Source organism: Haemaphysalis longicornis, unplaced genomic scaffold (genome assembly GCF_048455015.1).
Source record: "Haemaphysalis longicornis isolate Haplotype H1 unplaced genomic scaffold, Haemaphysalis longicornis Haplotype H1 scaffold_7, whole genome shotgun sequence".
NCBI classification, from domain to species: Eukaryota; Metazoa; Arthropoda; class Arachnida; order Ixodida; family Ixodidae; genus Haemaphysalis; species Haemaphysalis longicornis.
In genome coordinates this window covers 151440843-151459265 of record NW_027526422.1, presented here as the reverse complement: position 1 = coordinate 151459265, position 18423 = coordinate 151440843, and the positions used below count along the sequence as shown (strand labels likewise).

The 18423-nt window shown below is 49.3% G+C and overlaps 1 protein-coding gene across 1 annotated transcript; it reads left to right on the top strand.

Moving 5' to 3' along the window:
- Nucleotides 1-2232: 2232 nt before the first annotated feature.
- LOC144145305 (uncharacterized) lies at nt 2233-4401 on the top strand. The gene has a single exon (XM_077676870.1). It carries the CDS (start codon nt 2285-2287, stop codon nt 4310-4312), a length of 2028 nt encoding a protein of 675 aa, XP_077532996.1. The 5' UTR covers nt 2233-2284; the 3' UTR covers nt 4313-4401.
- Nucleotides 4402-18423: the final 14022 nt, after the last annotated feature.

Genomic DNA, 18423 nt, shown 5'->3' with positions numbered 1-18423 from the left:
GTTCCCCAGGGCTCGGCTAAGCTGGAGCATGCGCTATTTGCTTTGCCCTTGTTAGACAGACCTGCCCGCGAGACTTTTGTTTTTTAGCCTTCAGTCGTTATAGCTGCTGGCACGTAGCAGTGTAATATACCTAATACGACGGATGCGTTGCAATGTTTTTTTTTGTGCTAGAGGCTGGCAAGTTGCCATCGATCGTGATCACTCAGCCCGATATATTTGTCGATTAGCTCACCAGATAGTGTTTTGTCTCTTGTTTCAGAACACAGATGGTGTGTAACAGAGCCCGAAGTAAACAAGATCAAGTAAGCGAATACAGTCTATCTAGAGGAATTGCACGTGGCAGACTCATAAAGAAAGCAACTCCTAGCCCCAAAGCTGCAAATTAGCTTATGCGTGGTCGCAAAAAAATATCACGTTAGAAAGAATGAATGGACTCTACATGTGGACGCCTGAAAAAGAAAATAAGAATGCGCGGCTAAGCATCTAAAGCGAATCTCATATGCCTAAGGTTAAGTGTGGTTTTAGCGCGGAGCGCTTTGGCGCACCGTACAGGGGTTAGCGGCGGCGGCGGTGTCCGCGGACCCGAGCGAGCGATCCAGGCACGCCAGGACGAAAGAAAATGGAGGAGCAGCGTGCGGTGAAGGGGAGGAGTGAGTGCGCTTCATTTGTGTGTGTAAATCCTCGTCCTTGTCCCGCCTAGCGCCAGCAATGTTCCGAGTAAAAAACCAACTAGCCCCATGTCAAGCTCTGGTTAAGGGAAGGAGGGCGGCACGCGCTGCTAAAGCGTCATATCCTACAGTGGAATTGCCGCGGATTTAGGGCACGCAATAAGCGGGCTGCTCTCCGGCTGCACTTAGAAACCTATCCGCAGTTGCCCGCGGTAGTGGCCCTTCAGGAGACGGGCGAGCACGTATCTCTCACAAATTATACTGTGTACCAAAGGGATGCACAAACCGCACTCTGCGTACATCAGAATTACACCGCCAAACTGGCAGATCTCGACTGCGATCCGCTTTATTCATACGTTATGGTGACTCTCCTCCCGCTTAGGAAGCAAGATCCGTCCCTACACATCCTCAACATCTACAGTTCTCCCAAACTGCCTAACGTAACTTACGCTGATGTGTTTACCAAAGCCCTTACGGTGGCAGGCAGGGAGCCGCTTGTAATTGTAGGGGACTTTAATGCCCCTAGTCCTCACTGGGGTTACCGTAAGGAGGAACGGCGTGGTAGAAAGTTGGTGGAACTTATTTCCACCTTGGGCCTCACTATCCAAACGGACCCCGCACACCCAACCCGCATTGGCAACTCTGTAACTCGGGACACATGTCCTGATCTCACACTTACCAAGCACATCAGGCATGCAGAATGGCTCAACACCGATGAATCTCTCGGCAGCGACCATTGCATTCTTCTCACTACAATTCGGACGCATCCCCTTACCCGTCCCCATCAACAAGCGAAACTTCCGGACTGGGACAAGTTCCGTTCGGAGTACACGACTTCGGCCCCCATAGCTCAGCAAGGCTACGCCACTTGGTCTCAACACCTTGTGACGTCGCTTCGCCAAACTGAGCAGACAGTTCAGCTCTCAGAGGCCACGCCGGCGGTGGATAAACATCTCCTGCATATCTTGGAGGCTCGGCGTAGCCTAGTCCGCCGCTGGCGCCGACAGAAGCATAACCGTAAGCTCAAACTCCGCATAGCAGCCCTCACTCAGGAAGCGGCCGAGTACTCGGCCCACCTCGCTGACTCCAATTGGGTAGAACGCTGCAACAATGCCGCCAAGCATATGTCCCACCGCAGCACGTGGCGTTTCTTCAGGGCCCTCATTGACCCTAGCAAAACACGCACAGAAACGCAAAAACATCTTCAACGCGCGCTCCACGCTTACGCGGGTGACGAGGATAAATTGGCACAGGCTCTTAGGGATAAATATATCTGTGGCCCGCAGGACTCCATCGAACCGGCGTTTTCATATGCAGGCTCGGAGAACGCAGACTTGGATCGTTGCTTTCAACTCCACGATCTGAAGGCGGCCCTGTCGAAAATGAAGCGAGGAACGGCGCCGGGTCGGGATCAAGTGACGGTTAAGCTTCTAGCCAACCTCCCAGACCCAGCATACCTTCACCTTCTCGACTACTTCAATCAAATTTGGGAGGGGCGCGAACCGCTACCAATTGATTGGAAAACGGCTCTGGTAACTTTTATTCCCAAACCGGGCAAGTCTATCAACATCGAAAATCTACGCCCCATTTCGTTAACCTCGTGTGTGGGGAAGCTTATGGAAACAATGGTTAGGGATAGGCTCTCCGATTACCTCGAGGTCCAGCACACTTTTGCCGACACTATGCACGGCTTTCGTCCACATCGCTCTGCTCAGGACATTCTCCTACAGCTCCATCGTGACGTCATTGAGCCGATCGAGCATCCAAGTAACGATAAGGTAGTCCTCGCCTTAGATCTTAAGGGGGCTTTTGATAACGTTACCCACGAAATCATTCTTACCCATCTGTCCCAAACGAACTGTGGGTATAATGCTTTCAGGTACATCCGTCAGTTCCTGACTGAACGGCAATCGTACCTCCGCATTCAAGGCAAGGAGCATGGCCCATATCCTCTGGGTACTCGAGGAACACCACAGGGAGCGGTCCTCTCTCCTCTTTTATTCAATCTCGCCATGGCTCATCTCCCCCCACTGCTAAAGGATATCCCCGGTGTACGGCACGCTCTGTACGCCGATGATATCACGCTGTGGGCAACCCAGGGTTCCCTTGGCAGCATTGAGGCCAGCCTTCAGCATGCAGCAACGGTCGTAGATGAATACGCCCGCCGCTGCGGCCTCGAATGTTCCCCTGCAAAATCGGAGTACGTGCATCTTCGCCCCAAACCAAAAGACACGACTCAAATCGCACTTTCCTTGAGCACCGGGCCAATCCCGGAACGCGAAGAAATCCGCGTCTTGGGACTCTTCATACACAAGAGCAGGAAAGTCGACACAACCCTGCGCAAGTTACGTATGGTCGGGGATCAAGTGGGCCGCATGGTCCGTCGGGTCTCAAACAAGCGGGGGGGTCTCAGAAGCCACGATGCTTTGCGCCTCGCCAACGCTTTCGTGACCAGTCGGATCCTCTATTCGACACCATACCTACGTTTGCGCAAATGTGATGTGCACACGCTCGAAGGCATTCTCCGCAAGATATACAAGCGCGCCCTCGACCTACCGATCTCGACGTCTAACCAGCGTCTTGCAGATTTGGGCATGACCAACACGTACGGAGAACTCAAAGAGGCCCATCTCCATAACCAGTACCTGCGGCTTACCAAATCGCACGCTGGGAGATGCCTCTTACAACGCCTCCACATCTCCTACACATATCAGGCAGAAGAGCGAACCACAATCCCAGAGGACTGGCGTCGTGCGCTGGATATCCAGCCTCTACCCCAAAACATGGCTAGGGGGACTCACGAAGGCAGGCGAACTGCGCGGGTTACAGCCTTGCAAGGACGCTATGGGTCCCGGCCTGGAGTATTCTACACGGACGCGTCTGGCCCTCACCACGGGGGGTGGTACACGGCAGCCGTAATCCATCAAAACGTGCCTGTTCAAGGGCTCACTTTTCGAGCACCGGACATTTCTCATGCGGAGGAAGTCGCCATAGCACTCGCCGCAGCGGATCCCGCATCTCGGATCATTATTACCGATTCGCGGAGTGCGTGCCAAAATCTTACCAAAGGTCGCATCACCATTCGCGCTGCTCGAATCCTCAAGGGCTGTTATTATATGGACCGCCCAAATACACGTTCCGTCATCTGGACTCCAGCTCACGCAGGACTAGGTGGTAACGAGGCTGCCGATGCCTCAGCCCGCGCGCTTGATTCCCGGGACCCTCCTCGCCCTCCAGCTCTTGACGATCCAGAACCTAACCCGGTCAGCTCATTTCGCGACATCACAGCGATGTACAAATCAAACAGGCTCCGATTTCCGCCTCCGGCGCCGGGCCTGACTAAGGCTGACGAGCGCTGGCTCTTACGGCTATACACAAACACGGTATTGTGCCCGGCGATACTTAGGCACTTCAATCCGGCCTTCTCCGGGGAATGCCCACACTGTGATCATCCGTTTGCGGATACTTTCCACATGGTGTGGGCATGCCCATCCAACCCGGCGGTCCCCCCAATCACGTCCCTTTCCCCCCCTACCCGTGAGAGCTGGGAGGCTGCCCTGCTCGGCTGCTCGACCTTGGAGGGCCAAAGAGCCCTCGTGGCCAGGGCGCGCGCCGCCGCGGAAGCCACAGGGGTCCCGGACTAGGGACTCCTCCTAGAGTTTGTACAGGGTCGGCCCTTAAGGCCGCCCCTATCTCTCACTTGTACATAGTCTTAATAAATGTTTTTCACCACCACCACCACCCAGAGCGTCGCCACGCCTCAGTCTGTCTCAGTGCCTCCCGCTCACACTTCTTTCGCCGGTGCTCCTCTGTGGCTCCTGCGAACCACGTGGCATTTGCGCGAGAGGTTGAAACACAATTTACAACATGTTCGGCGGCAGCGAAGCGCGGCTAGATAACGGCGGTGTTGCGCGCACCTCCGTGCGTTCGCTGATCCCGCGATTACTTCTGAGACGCAGCAGATATGCACCACTACCGAGAAGCCTGCACTTCGCGCTACGCACAATTGTCGCATTAGCTATGGCATTAGGGAGTGAGTGCAGGAATCATCATGTGATATTTTTATGTCTCTGACAAAAAAATTGGCCGCGTACTTGCTCGCGTCGCTGCAAATGTCTTCTAAAGAGCAGACTTCTCCAGCCTAGCCACGTACTGCCAATCCTCTCTCCTCCGCTCTCCTCTAACGCTCTTCCCCTTCTCTTTCGTTCCTTTCATAATTAATGCATGTGGGTTTTCCGAATGGAATTCGCTTTTCTTGCGGGACACGCTGCTGGCGCGTCAGCTGCTGAGACCTTTTGTTTCTCTTTGCTTAGGGGCCGCATCGTGTTCGAGGCTTGGGCACGAACCCGTCTTTTGTTTATTTGTTAATATACTGCGTTTAGATGTTTTCTATTCGCTATCCCAAATGTGAAGCGCACGCCTTTTTAAAAAAGAACACTGCTAGTATGAGTTATCTACTATTGTTTGCATTATATATGCACTTTTATTATATTATATATTTTGTATTTTATTATTTTATTATATATGTTTTCTTTTGTTGATTAATTTTGGCAAGTACAGTAATTCCTACGGGAATTTGTAGTTCGAGAAGGTTTCACCTTACTATACATTTTTGTTTTTTTACGTTTACTTTTTGATGTACAGACCAGTGTTGCGGAATGGGCGTTCCCATTCCATTCCAATTCCATTCCGGGGAATGACAATTTGCCTAAATTCGATTCCTTTCAATTCCTCGGAATGCCAAAACTTCCCCCATTCCAACTCCGGGAATTGCCAGTTCAGTTCCATTCATCTAATTCCTTAACGTAGGAAAGGCACGTTGGTAGTTTTATCGGGTGATTATAAAGTTACCAATGAACCCACTATTAAGCTCATGTTACTACAAGCGTTAAGAACTGATAAAATACGCAAACCACGTCACCAAGGTGAAGAGTTAGTGGCCTTGGGGCATATCTCGTGCGGTGCAATTACCCTTATAATTCCCACAGGGGCAGTTCTCCCGGTAGTTATTGTAGCATTTGCATGGTCAGCATGTTTTTACGAGTTCTGAATTTTTTACTATTGTTTAAGCGTGAATTTGTTAATGCTAACGTTACTGCATGTTCTATTTTGTGCTGACAAAAGTATGGTTGAAGAAGACATTATATTCCTTTCAAGCAGTTAACACTCGTATGGAGCGGTCGTGAGTATGGTTAGAAGTATAATTTCGGTAACTGGGAACAGAAACTCCGGATCTGGTGGTATTAGGTGGAACAGTTCACCGCTCGAGCACCTTGTCCTGCCTTTGCACCAAATATGCATCAGGGGCCGTACAGGTCGTCAGCACTCACGCATGTCAAGCGCGCCTTGCAAGCGCGGATGGGGTGAGAACTTTCTATTTGCGTGTGCGCAGGTATGCAATGTCTCCCTTGCCGAAAAGCTTAGTTACGTGCGTCAGGCATACTCCACTGCGCATGAGCGAAAGTTCAGGCTACGCATAGAGTATTCGCGAGTTGCGACCTTTGTATATGGATCTTGGCCCACTCGTAACAAGTCCACTCGTCATAGGCCAACTCGTCACAGGTAAACTGGTCAGGAATGCCATCTCGTCACAGGGCATTTCGTACGAGGAATTCTCGTATCACCGGAATATTTTTCACAAGGAAAACTCGCATTACTTTCTTGTTTTGGAACGTTAAAGCGATGTTTATGCCTGCTATACGACATCCATTTAAAAAATGATGTAGGCGATCGAGTGTGCTTCCAGAGTTTTTGACGTAGGAAGTTAGGTAAATATGCCGTCATACCGAGTTAATTTCATTACAATGGTAATTGCATTCGAATTTGTATTAAACATCATGCAGAAAAAGGAAACAAAGCTCAACGGATATGACGTTTTGCTGTTGAGCCCCAGCAGACAGGTTCGATTGCAGCGGCCGCTTTTGGGATGGCGGTGAAATGCGAAAACGCCCGTATCTTCGATATTTCGGTGCACGCACATGGAAGATCCCCAGGTGATCAAAATGAATTCGGAGCCCTCCACTACGGCGCGCGTCATCGCCCGCGTAGCGTCAGCGTGTTAAACACACAAAATCAATGAAATCATCAAACAAACAATTTCAAACCTAACGCAATGCGTGGTGGTGTGCCGTTCAGTGTTTACATAGAAAAAAATCCTCCAATTTAGCTATGGTTCAATCCTTGCGGTAGTTAGTGCAAGCTTCGCTAATTGATATTTTTTTATTCGCAGACTGAAAGCGGGGGTGCGGGTTGTAGTAACGACAGGTTATACACGCGATAATACGGGATTAGACCATCTGAACACCTCTGACGATCAGCACTTGAAAAAGTGCAGGTCGCGTTGGCCTCTCCCCCGCTCCCCCCTTCCCCACAAAAGAAAAAAAAAACAGCTCTTGACGCACACCTGCTAGTCGCACAGACGTACACTATAGCAGCCGTAACGAATTTACAATTGCAGAAACCAGCCTCAGACCGACTTTCAACGCCAATTTCCGGTCAGGGCTTCCAGGTTGTCGTTCACCCGGCCGCGGTGCGACGAAATCCATGCGACGAAAAGGCGCCTTGAACGAGAGTTCCTGTCTCGAGATGGCACTGTACGAAATGGCCGGTGTGACCAGTTGGCCTATGACGAGTTTTCCGGCGACGAGTGGGCTTGTGACGAGTGGGCTCGTTCCCTTTGTGGGTGTCTCGATGGGAACCAAAGCGCAGGGTTTTTTTTTTTTTGCATTAGCGTATACTGGGATAGTGCATTTGTTTGTGTACTAATTTGCGTCTTGGTCTTGGACGGCACACAAACCCCCGCCACCCCCCTCAAATAAGAAGAACCCTTTTTGTGACAGCCTAAGTGGCTCATGCCCCTGGCGGACACGAGGGGAGAGCGATCATTGACGGCCTGAAAGGAGTGGAATAAACCGACGAGGGAGCCGATCGAAGGGGAAACGGCCCGTTCATCGAAAGGCCTTTCGTCATAGGGGGTTTCGTAATAGGCCGCATTACGAAATTTCGTCACAGGTGCTCAAAATGAAATTCCACGTGTTTTTTTGGAACTCCTTTGGGTTTCCGCGAAGTAAACAGGACGGTTTGACTCGTAATCGGCCGAATTACGAAAATTCGTCACGGGTGCTCAATATGAAAGTCCACCTGTTTTTTTTTAACTTGTAGGAAGGACGGTTTGACTCTAAAGAGAGAAGCCAAGCAGAGGTTTTCTTTTTTCTTTGGAAGGGGGGTGGGGGAAGAGTGTACATCTGGAAAACCAGCAAAAATGCAAGCCAGAGTGGGCAAGTAGGGGGAAGTGTTTGGAGAAGAATATAAATACGAGCTCAACGACCCTAGACAGGAAAGTGAGACAGGGACGTAGCCCAACAAAGTTCTTTGAAGACGGGCCGCAAAGGACCCTCGCCCCCGTTTTCACTCTTTCGACCAGCATGGGCACGCTCCAAGGAAAGAGCCGACTCGTGATAGAACAACTTTTCAAAGAGGAATCTTGTTCCAGGTGATTCCGTACTGGGGAAGGTGCACCGACCTTGGAAATTTCGAAAGGAAAGTTCTTGGAAATTTCGTCTGGAAGGTTCGTCCGTCTGGAAACTTCGTCCGCTAATCGCCGCGTCGGAGCTGGGAGGCGCAGCCGTGGCCGCAGTTCCTATTACATAGACTCTCCTGTTTCGGCGGAATTCTCGAACCGATATTTTCGGCCTTCGTCGACGCTGCTTCTAGCAAAGGCGTCCGAGTGTCTGTAAAAAAAGACAGAAGGGATAGTATTGCAAAGGAAGGAAGGAAGAATATAGAAGAAAGGCAGGAAAGTTTACCTGGCTAGAGCCTAGTTTGCTATCCTGCACGTGGGAAAGGGGAAATGGGCAAAAAAGAGAGAGGGAAAAAAAGAGGAAAAGTTGGACCAGACACGTATGCCCAGCACTGAGGCACTGACAGTGATTGACACTGGAAGCTCTCAGTCTATAGCCTAGTGTTCAAGTTCGTCGCCCGTAGAAAACGTAATAGTTCCTTAGTCGCCTTCTGAGCGGATGACTGAGAGGGCCAGTGGCACAGAATCTTTCCCTCCGAAAATGGCCGCCGAGAGTCCAGGTTCCTCAGCGCTGACGACAGCTTTTTTCTTTCAGCCGAGTAGCGTGGGCACTCGCATAAAACGTGGCGTATCGTCTCTGATGTGCCGCACGTTTCGCACTCCGCCCTTGCTGCCATTCCTATTAAGTACGAGTAAGCATTTGTGAATGCCACCCCCAGCCAGAGACGGCAAAGAAGAGTTGCGTCAGACCGTGGGAGGCCTAGTGGAAGGGGACGTTGCAGGTGCGGGTCAAAGGCACCAATGCGTGCGCATGTGGAATCTTCTGGAGACCATTGGGAGATAGCTGTTTCCCGGGCAAGAATGCGGAGGACCCTAGCTGCGTCCGTCCTAGACAATGGGATGAGTACAGTTGTCGCTGTTTGATGCGCCAGCCGGGCGGCAGCGTCCGCACTTTCGTTGCCGGCAATGCCGCAGTGGCTAGGAAGCCACTGAAGGGTGACATCATGACCCGCCTGGGCAGCACGGTCGTATACCATTCTTATTTCTGTCAGGAGCTGTTCGTGAGGTCCCCGGCACAGCGCTGACTGGAGTGACTGAAGTGCAGGCTTCGAATCACAGAAGATAGCCCATCTGCGGCACGAACTTTGCTCGATGGTGTGAAGAGCGCTACGGATGGCCGTAAGTTCTGTAGCCGTGGATGTCGTAAGATTGGCTATCTTGAATTTGCTGCACAGTGGCAGTCGTGGTATAACGACAGCTCCGGCAGAACTCGAAGATGTTACCGAGCCATCAGTGTATACATGGGTTCGGTCTCTGTATGTCTCGTACATGTACGTCAAAGCGAGCTGTTGCAGGGCCTGATTTGGAAGATCACGTTTTTTTGTCACTCCTGGGATATCTAGGCACACTCGGGGCTGCATCACACACCACAGCGGAACGAGCGGTCTCATCGCCGGCGTGTAGTTCGATGGAACGCTGGTGTTGTGGGCAGCTACTACCCTTGCGAACGACGCCCGTGGACGGGTCGCTGGTATTCCCGCGAGGTGATGATCAGGTAGACGGGCGAGGTGCCTGATATGTGTCCTGAGTATTTCGACGTCCACAAAGGTTGCCAAAGGGTGATTTCGAGCCAGGGCAATGGTCGCTGCTGTGGACGTACATCGTGGTAGGCCAAGACAGGTTCGCAGGGCCTGAGCTTGAATACCCTGAAGTGCCCGAGTAGTTGTGCGGCACGCTCCAGAAAGGACAGGGGCACTGTATCGCAGATAGCCCAAGAACAGCACGTTGTAGAGCTGTAACATCGATTTCAGTGGTGTCCCCCACGTCTTACCGCCGATGAGTTTGAGCACATGCACCACTGCAAAAGTTCCTGGGGAAGAAGGGGGGAGCGCGAGGTGAGATGTCGCGTAAGCTGATATGCGAAGCTTGCTGTGAACACGTTGACGGCTAGCTAAAATCGGCAGTAGGCACGCCCCCAAGGAAGTTTGGCTTTCGGAGAACTCGTGCACAAAATATCCTGGTCCTGCAGTTCCTCTCGCACTGACCCGTCACCCGTACCTTTCACATGAATGTCACGGTAGCAGGCGCACATTCTCATGACTAATGTGCGGTGTTCTCAGCCCCCCCCCCCCCTTTGTTTTTTGTTTTTGTCATTTTCGTTACCCCCTCACTGGCAGCCATGTGCTGGCAGCGTGGTCAGCCTCAAACTTCGTTGCCTCTTTTCTTAGAAAGCCATTATTGTGCGCACTTACGAACCCACCACGAGGTGTCGAAAGAGGAAAAAAAAAAGAAAACGTGCAGCGCTAGACAGTATAACCGTTCCCTAAAGGGAAACCTTAGGGGTGCCCTTTGGTTTGAACTTGGGCTGGTGGGTTCTTTTGCGTATTTTTGCATATTTTGAAACGACAGCGCGTAGAAGGAAAAGCGCTTTATTTTTGATAAAATACATGTAATTCCATTCCCATTCCATTCCGGGCAAAAAGCTCTTAATTCCATTCCCATTCCATTCCTCCAAGTATTGCCGCAATTCCATTCCCATTCCATTCCGGGGTCGGGAAAATGTGGAATGATTCCGGAGTCATTCCAATTCCCGACTGGTAATTCCGCAACACTGGTACAGACAGCCAGACAGACCGAGAGACATACCGACAGATACAAAAATGTCGCGTTTAAGTAACCTAGGGAAGACTACGCTGTTTAAAATTCCGGAGGCTGCACCTGCATTTTTGCAGCGCGAGCCGTTTCATACTCCGTCCGCTGGAAAATAAACTTGACTATAACGCGACCCGCGGTGTGCCTCAGGGTGGCGTATGGAGCCCGACTCTTTTCGATACCTTACTCATCAGCCATGAGAGAGGTTTGCAGGAATGGGTCGAAAAAAATTGGCCGCGTATCCACTGCTTTCGTTTGAAAACGTCGATTCAAGACGATAGTCGACTGGCGCCCCTGAAAAGTAAATGCCTCCCTTCTCTTTCAGCTCACCTCTCATGTTGTTCCTCTCCCGTCTCGTTCCTCCCAAGATAGCACGCTAGAGGTTTGCTCAAGTCAATTTAAATGTACCGCGTTCCACTGCTCCAAGTCGGGTGCATCGATGCCAGCGCTGCAGTATTGCGGAGACTCACGTGAATCGAGGCGCCTGACTACAACGTTTATAGAACCACGTTGCCCTACTCCACGCGCGTTCCAAGCGGAACGCGGAACCTATCTAGTGGAACCTTTCGTTGCTGTTGCGGTTTGATTTTATAAAATTCCGCCAGGTAGCGCGGGCAACAACAGGCGATGGTTTCCTGCAGTTGATGTATTATTTCATTTGCTATCGCAAAAACCGGGCATCGGGGAATTTTTTAGCAAAGGAACACTGCAGATATCACTCATGTGTTAATTTTCTCCCTTTTATTTGCGTAATGTCTGTTCTTGTTCAACAATGTTGACAGTTATGAACATTAACACCGGACAAAGACGTTTAGATTTGGCTGTGAGTATATCAGGCTATTGCGCAGCATCTGTTTCAGTTTGGCCGGCTGGCTGAATCGAGTGACAGACAGACCGACAGACATAGAGACAGCCTAAAATTTCCCGTTCAAGAAGCTCAAGAAAGACTATCGCCTCTAAAAACCGAGATGGTCGCACTCTTGCAGGGGAGGGTAAAATGTCAAGTCGCGAGGGCGCGAATCAGAACTTTACGTGAATGGAGGTGAGAGCGCCTGTGCTCTTACGCCTTTGAGGAAGAGGAATTATGGACTGGCACATAGTTCTTGCTCAAACACTTGTCGCATGCGGGCACAGTCATGCGGTTGAGGAGTGGACGTAAATCGCATCACTATACAGAACGCAGTATCTTGTTCTCGGAAGCTTCTGCGTGTTCTTTTGTGAGCTGACATCTGTACGTGCGTAGAAGACAGCTCATCCTAGGTTTGCGGCCAACTTGTTGCAATCGACTGCGCTGGACGACAGAGCTGCGCCCACTACTTACTTGAAACGTCTGTTTGATAGGGCATTTTGAGCTGGAAACAAAACGGCGGTTGCAAGGGATTTTCGATCACTCGATCACATTTACGCCTTACCGATTCAGAGCATGTATTAAATGGGCCACGGTTTCACGAATAGCTCTGGCAGGCAGCGACGCTTTGGGTAGAATGTACACAAACGGCGTTGCAGGGCCATTTTTGGGGTATTTGTCAAAGCCACAGGGAACGATGGCATTTCAATTATGTCTCGCTGCACGGTACACTGTCCTGTTTTCGCTTCGTCCCGTCAAATTCGACGTGGGCGACAATCCTAGTAAAACATTTTCGAGCAGATGGTCGAAATCCATTATCCTGGTAAATGAAATGTAACTTCAATCCTGGCGCACTAGATCCGCGCTTCGCAGTATGTGAAACCGAAGAAGAATGCCAATGAGTTATTGAGATGTGGCTCGTGCTTAAATGGGTTGATACCCGAAGATTGCATCGGTAGAATCGTACTGACATCCCTGATAACGTAAATGTCGCTAATATAAGGTATACAATTAGCAAAAAATAGAATGCCCACGAGACTCACAAGTGCTTTTCCTGCCACAGAACCTATGATGACATATCCCCAGCTGTGGGATTGGCTGAGACCGGCAAACAAAACGCAAATTTGGCAGGGCTTATAAGATTGCCGAATGAGCTATTTGCACTTAACTTTAGGGCACATTATAACCCGTCGCGGTGGCTAAGTGGCTAAGGCGTTGTGCTGCTGCGCTCGAGGACGCGGGTTAGATTCCCGGCCGCGGCGGCCGCTTTTCTGGTGGGGGCGAAAAGTAAAAACGCCCGTGTGTACGAGATTTCGGCGTACGTTAAAGATCCCCAGGTCGTCAATAATTAATCCGGAGCCCTCCTCTACGGCTCACCTCATCGCCTGCGTTACATCCCCACGTTAAACCCCACAATCAATCATTATTTTTATAGCAGTAAGAATTGTGGGGTGAACAATTAAAGTTACGAACGAACAAGTGACCACCCAAGCAATTTGTGCGGTACTTTTCAAGCTGACACTGCCTAACACCGCCGGCGAACGCGTTAGACTTGCCTGACACAACACTGACCAACTCGCATAAGCGGCACTGTCACTTACATGACCATGTTAGTCGAGTCATAGCTTACTTTTTAGGAAACAATTATTATGAACCTTAATAAAAGTACGGCTGCTATAGAACTCCGGCCAGAAGCTAAGTGCGTACGCTGGCGCTCCAGCGGTATTGCAGTGCCATCTATGAAAGTGGGCACTGCATGCCGCTTTCATGCAGCGAAAACGGCAGGCAGTGGATCCGCATACAGCGGATAGACAAGGTAACCAAACAGTGGTCTGTGAGATGGTAGCATGCCTGTTCAGCAGGATATTTTTAGTTTGAAGGCCCTGCTTAAGATGCGTCACTGTCCGGGCCACGAAAACTAGCGATTTAGCGCGAGAATTGAAATTCTGGCTGAAAACGTTTGATTTCGCAGTGAACAAGGCATCTTTTGCTGCCACAGAAGCGCTGAGGGCACTAGAAAACACTAATTCACTCGAACAAAACAAATTTGTATTTTCTCTGCATAGCCCCTCTAAGCAAAAAGTTTTCAAATTACGTGGGCGGTTTGTGCCCTCATGGGGGCTCATGCCAAACAAAATAAAAGCAAGCTGTGGTTGTCAAAAGCATTGGAAAAGCCTACGAAATAAAGGCACAGTGTTCATGGCATGCTTAATCTCCACCGACAAGCTTGCATGAAATTAGTAGAAATAACTCAGGAGACCAAAGTGGCGGTTTGTTATGCTAAAGATTACTCCTTTATATCGGTACAATTACTCTAACACAGAACCCGAAGAATTTCTAGAAAGTCCTGAAAAGAAATGTGAAATATATGTTATAAATTCCACCCTGATCTGTAAATTTTACTGCTTTGTGCCAATGTAAAATAAGGCACAAAGTCGAAATCAGTACTTCAGCTGCGTTTTCAGCTGCCCGGTATTAAGCAGTGGCAAAAATGTGGATGTTTGCAGGGCGAAAGAGGTGATATTGTTGTCGGCACGCGTAGAATTCCTGAAATATTGAAACGTTTAAACATTCGAAAATCGGGTGGTCCTTGATGGCTTACCTAACAGCCACTTCAAACTTTGTGCGTGATCACTTTCCCGTGCTTAAAATAATTTTATCCTAGAAAATTCTTAGTCGAGCTCTGTACCCCAGACGACAGGAAGCTCACTACTATACGCCTGGAGCTTCGCGATCGCTGCGGCGCCTGGCGCTGCTTCTCCGCAGCGTTACGGGAGTCACTCTGAGTGGCTGATAAAGGTTCATGCAGTGTTTTGGTTCTCTTTGGCTTCTTGTTGCCTTGCCGCGCCCGAAACAACTTGTTATGGTGATGTCTGTAAGCAAATAGTACGTTTCGGGCCCTTCAAAACACAGCTGTGTCTTGGTAGAGTGCTCGAACACCAGCAAAACTATGCAGGGAAGCGGTTTTGCGCGCTTCTAGGACGCTCATACGGGCGTCTGCGATGGCAGCAGCATACAACCACTGTCACCTCCGAAAACTTCAGGAACAAGTTGATTCTATTATCTGATCGTTTGGCAAAGTGAGAGGTTGGTTTCGTTTTGCAGCGCGGACAACGAAAGTGGCTTTGTATCGAATATATACGTCATAGAAAAATATGTTTCCAGGATGTGATTACCCATACCCGACAATAACTTGTGACTTTTATGAGAATATAAGCCACGCGAAAATGTTAAGTAGATTCCAAGGCTGTGGCTCGTTAAATACCCATAGCTTATAGCATATACCCATAGCTTAAATACCCATAGCTTATAGCTTATAGCATAGCCATAAATACTTATAGCAAAGACCAAGGGAAGTCAATGAGACCACGGAAAAATAAGTGGTCTGCGAAGTCCGGAAGAAACAGAACACCTCGTGCAGAAATGGAAAACCGAGTGCAACTTCGGAAATGCTACAGACGTTTGTTAAAACTTAAGCAAGGTAGGACCCACCGGACCAAATAGATGCGAAATGCACTGATATTTCGCAAGACATGGGGAGGGAACGGGGACGCTTAACTATCGTTGTGTACAAATTCGCAGCGAAATCAACGAATGAACGTTTTAGTAATCACACACAGACAAGCCGCGCCTTCACTTTGCGTTTGTTTTTCCACTTCAACGAACAGCTATTGACTCGACGGACGCAGTTTTTGAAGCATACAGTAAATAAGTTCACAAGCGATAAAAGGTCTCGTCGGAAGAGTGCGATATCTGATAAAGCCCTCTGATTTCAGTTTGTGCTACATTCTGCAGGCTCCCTGCTTAGTATGACGATGTTTCGAAGAGGTGTTTAGTCGCGGGCCGGATTACTCCATAAGCCCGTCTCCGCGCTGCTCGCGCAAGATATATCTAGCAGATGATCGATTGAGAGCGCTCACCTCGCGAGAAGGCGACCCCGAATTAAATTTTTTGTCGTGTGCTAGTGCCCCCGTAGAATTGGGCAATACCCATCGCAGTTATTTCATACAATTTTCATGAAATATATGCAATACTGCCTTGTCAAGGGTAGTAATCAATATCTGAGGTATGAAGCGCGACTGGTGTAGGCAGGTATGAGTAAGCCTACAAAACCGGTTTACATCGTAGTGTATTGGCGTAGCATGATCATTTGAAGAAACACTGCTGACGGATATATTGTTAGTAACTTTCTGAGCTTTGGAATTACAATCAGCTCTATGCATACGCCAGTTTCGTGACACCGGCCTGCGACACAAGCCTGGCGCTTATACGGACCGAATGTACCGCACTGAGATCGCGTCAGAAACATTTACACTCTCGTGAATACAACGCATTTGTGGACCGAGTGGCTGCTCCACATAGATATGTATTTCCAACGCGTATAACCGGTAAATCGCAGTCACGAACGTGTCGCAAAAGCATCGACGACAGTGGTGAGCGTGTCAGGGACTCCCGCAACTACTTTCGAAACGGGCCGTTGGGGTGGGTTCAGTGGCGACCCTGCAGGCAGCGCTCGAGGCGTATTTTCGCAACTCAAATCGCAGTTTTCTTTAAGCACCGCGGAGAAGCATCAGCCAGTATTCTCCAAGGATAATTTATATTATTTTCCTGGCCACTTCTACTAGGGCCAATTTAGGCTTCCTTTCATGGTGCTTAATAAACCGCAATTTGCCCCATAAGTAATACCGGGGTACGCATTAGATGTGTACCTATCTTTGCTATGACAGGTAACACACTCTTAAAAACTTCAGATTTTGCCAGATTCTGCTCAACACAATCTGATTAAACGCCTGTATTTTTTGGCGTGGTATGGGTCAGCATTCAGCGCTGCCGAACACAAGTTTAGGCATCCAATTGCAGGAAGGTATTTCACAGGTGGAAAGGGGGCTTTTCCACGTCTGTTTATTGTGTCTTCAATCTTTTTGTGCTTATCCTAAACGTACGACTGCGCCTTTGGAGTGCAGTTCCTTAATTAAAATTTGCAGGTCCTTTGCCGAATCACTGAAAAAAGGGGTTATGTGCAAATGTAAGTGACCCTTATATTTTAAATTTAGCTGTATCTATGACTTGCCCCCGTTACGCTTCTTGAGTTGCCTGTCCGGACATGCTCTAAATGATGATAGTGAATGGGTGTCTCCCAGCGTAATGCTTTTCCTCATAGCGATTAACTTCCCACTGTGTTTATCTACCAATAGGATTTCTTCGATTTTCTTGTATATGTGTATGAGGAATCCTGTTGCAGGTTTGAAATTTGGCGTGAAGATGAATGCCAATAATTATTTACAGAGGCGGAAAGGAAGAAGCAGGGTTTACGAGGTCGGGGAAGTGTTAAAGGGACACTGAAGTTATATGTAAACATTGCGGGATTACTAGCGCAAATTGTAGCCCGGAGTCCCCACGCCATGTTTCGACCACTCTGGGCGCGTTTACGCGATTTTATTTAGTAGAAAAATTAATTCGAAAATGCTGTCCTCCTCTCTTTACGCTCGCCCATTTTCTCTGGCGTTTTCATGTGACGTCAGCAGGAGATGAGCTGGAAAATGGCTGCGCTACTGCGCGGTTCGCCGACCAGCCGACCTACCGATCGAGTCAGTCGGCCCAGCGTTTCGTCCGCCGGCCGCCGACGGGTCGTCGCTATTCGCTCGCTCAATTGAAACTAAGCCACAACACCTTTGTGAATGAAAGAATGTGCCTTTCCTTACTTTGTTAGTTTGTACACTGTGTCAAACTCAGAGTCCGGGTCGCTCCACACAAGCTCTGCTCAAGTGCACATGCGACGCTTCGCTGACTTTACGCTAGTAGGAAAATCTAAGGCCAATTGAAGGCGGGAGAAGAGTCAGCGAAGTCAATATAGGTACTAAGAAAATAAAATCACCTGAAACTTTTACCGTACAGCGCAAAACTAGGGAGCAGGAAGCACTTTTTGCGCTGGGTAAACAAGCACAGCGGTCAGCAGCACGACCGCACATCTGTGAACGCTTTTCCGTCAAAGAAATGCAATTGCTAGACGTGACATATTGTGGAAGTTTGGGGGACACTTACTGCAGGAGTGATATACAACAAATAGTCACATAAAGTACTTAAAATGCTTAAAATAAATAAAAGTGTAAACTGGTCATACGTTATAAACCTTATATATCCAAACCGGACAGTGCCGGCCCGTGTCTTAGCGGTCTGAGGCGCTGGAAGTTGTTTTGAAAGTCGCAAGTTCGAATCCCCGAGGGTACTTGTATTTTTTTTTTGTAAGTTGATTTTTTCGTATGCGGCCGATGTTTTCTGAACTGAGTTCACCATTTTTGGGCCGTAACGTTCACTGCTCCACGAGTGAGATCGCAGAACACGCGCATACTGACAATGACGCGCTAGCGAGTTCTCGTTGGCGTGCTGTTGCCACAAGCACCGACTGCTTGCGGGCAGTGGGCCTAGGCCTGAATCAGCACACCCTTGGCCTGGTGCGAACTAGCTTTTTACGAACGGACATGAGTGAGGCAAGCTTCGAATATGCGGGAAAAGCGCATGGCATTTGAGAGTCTGCGGTGACGCGGAGGGCGTTCATCCACTGCGTAGGCCTCGTCTAGTGATTTCTACGATTCCAAGCCGCCCTGGGAGGTTTATCTTAGACATTTGACAGCCGACAACATGGCAGAAGCGCGGTACGGCGATAATTGAGAAATCGGGCATGCCCACCCAACAACGCCATCAGATGTCAAGCATGTTGTTTTACAGAACCGAAACCG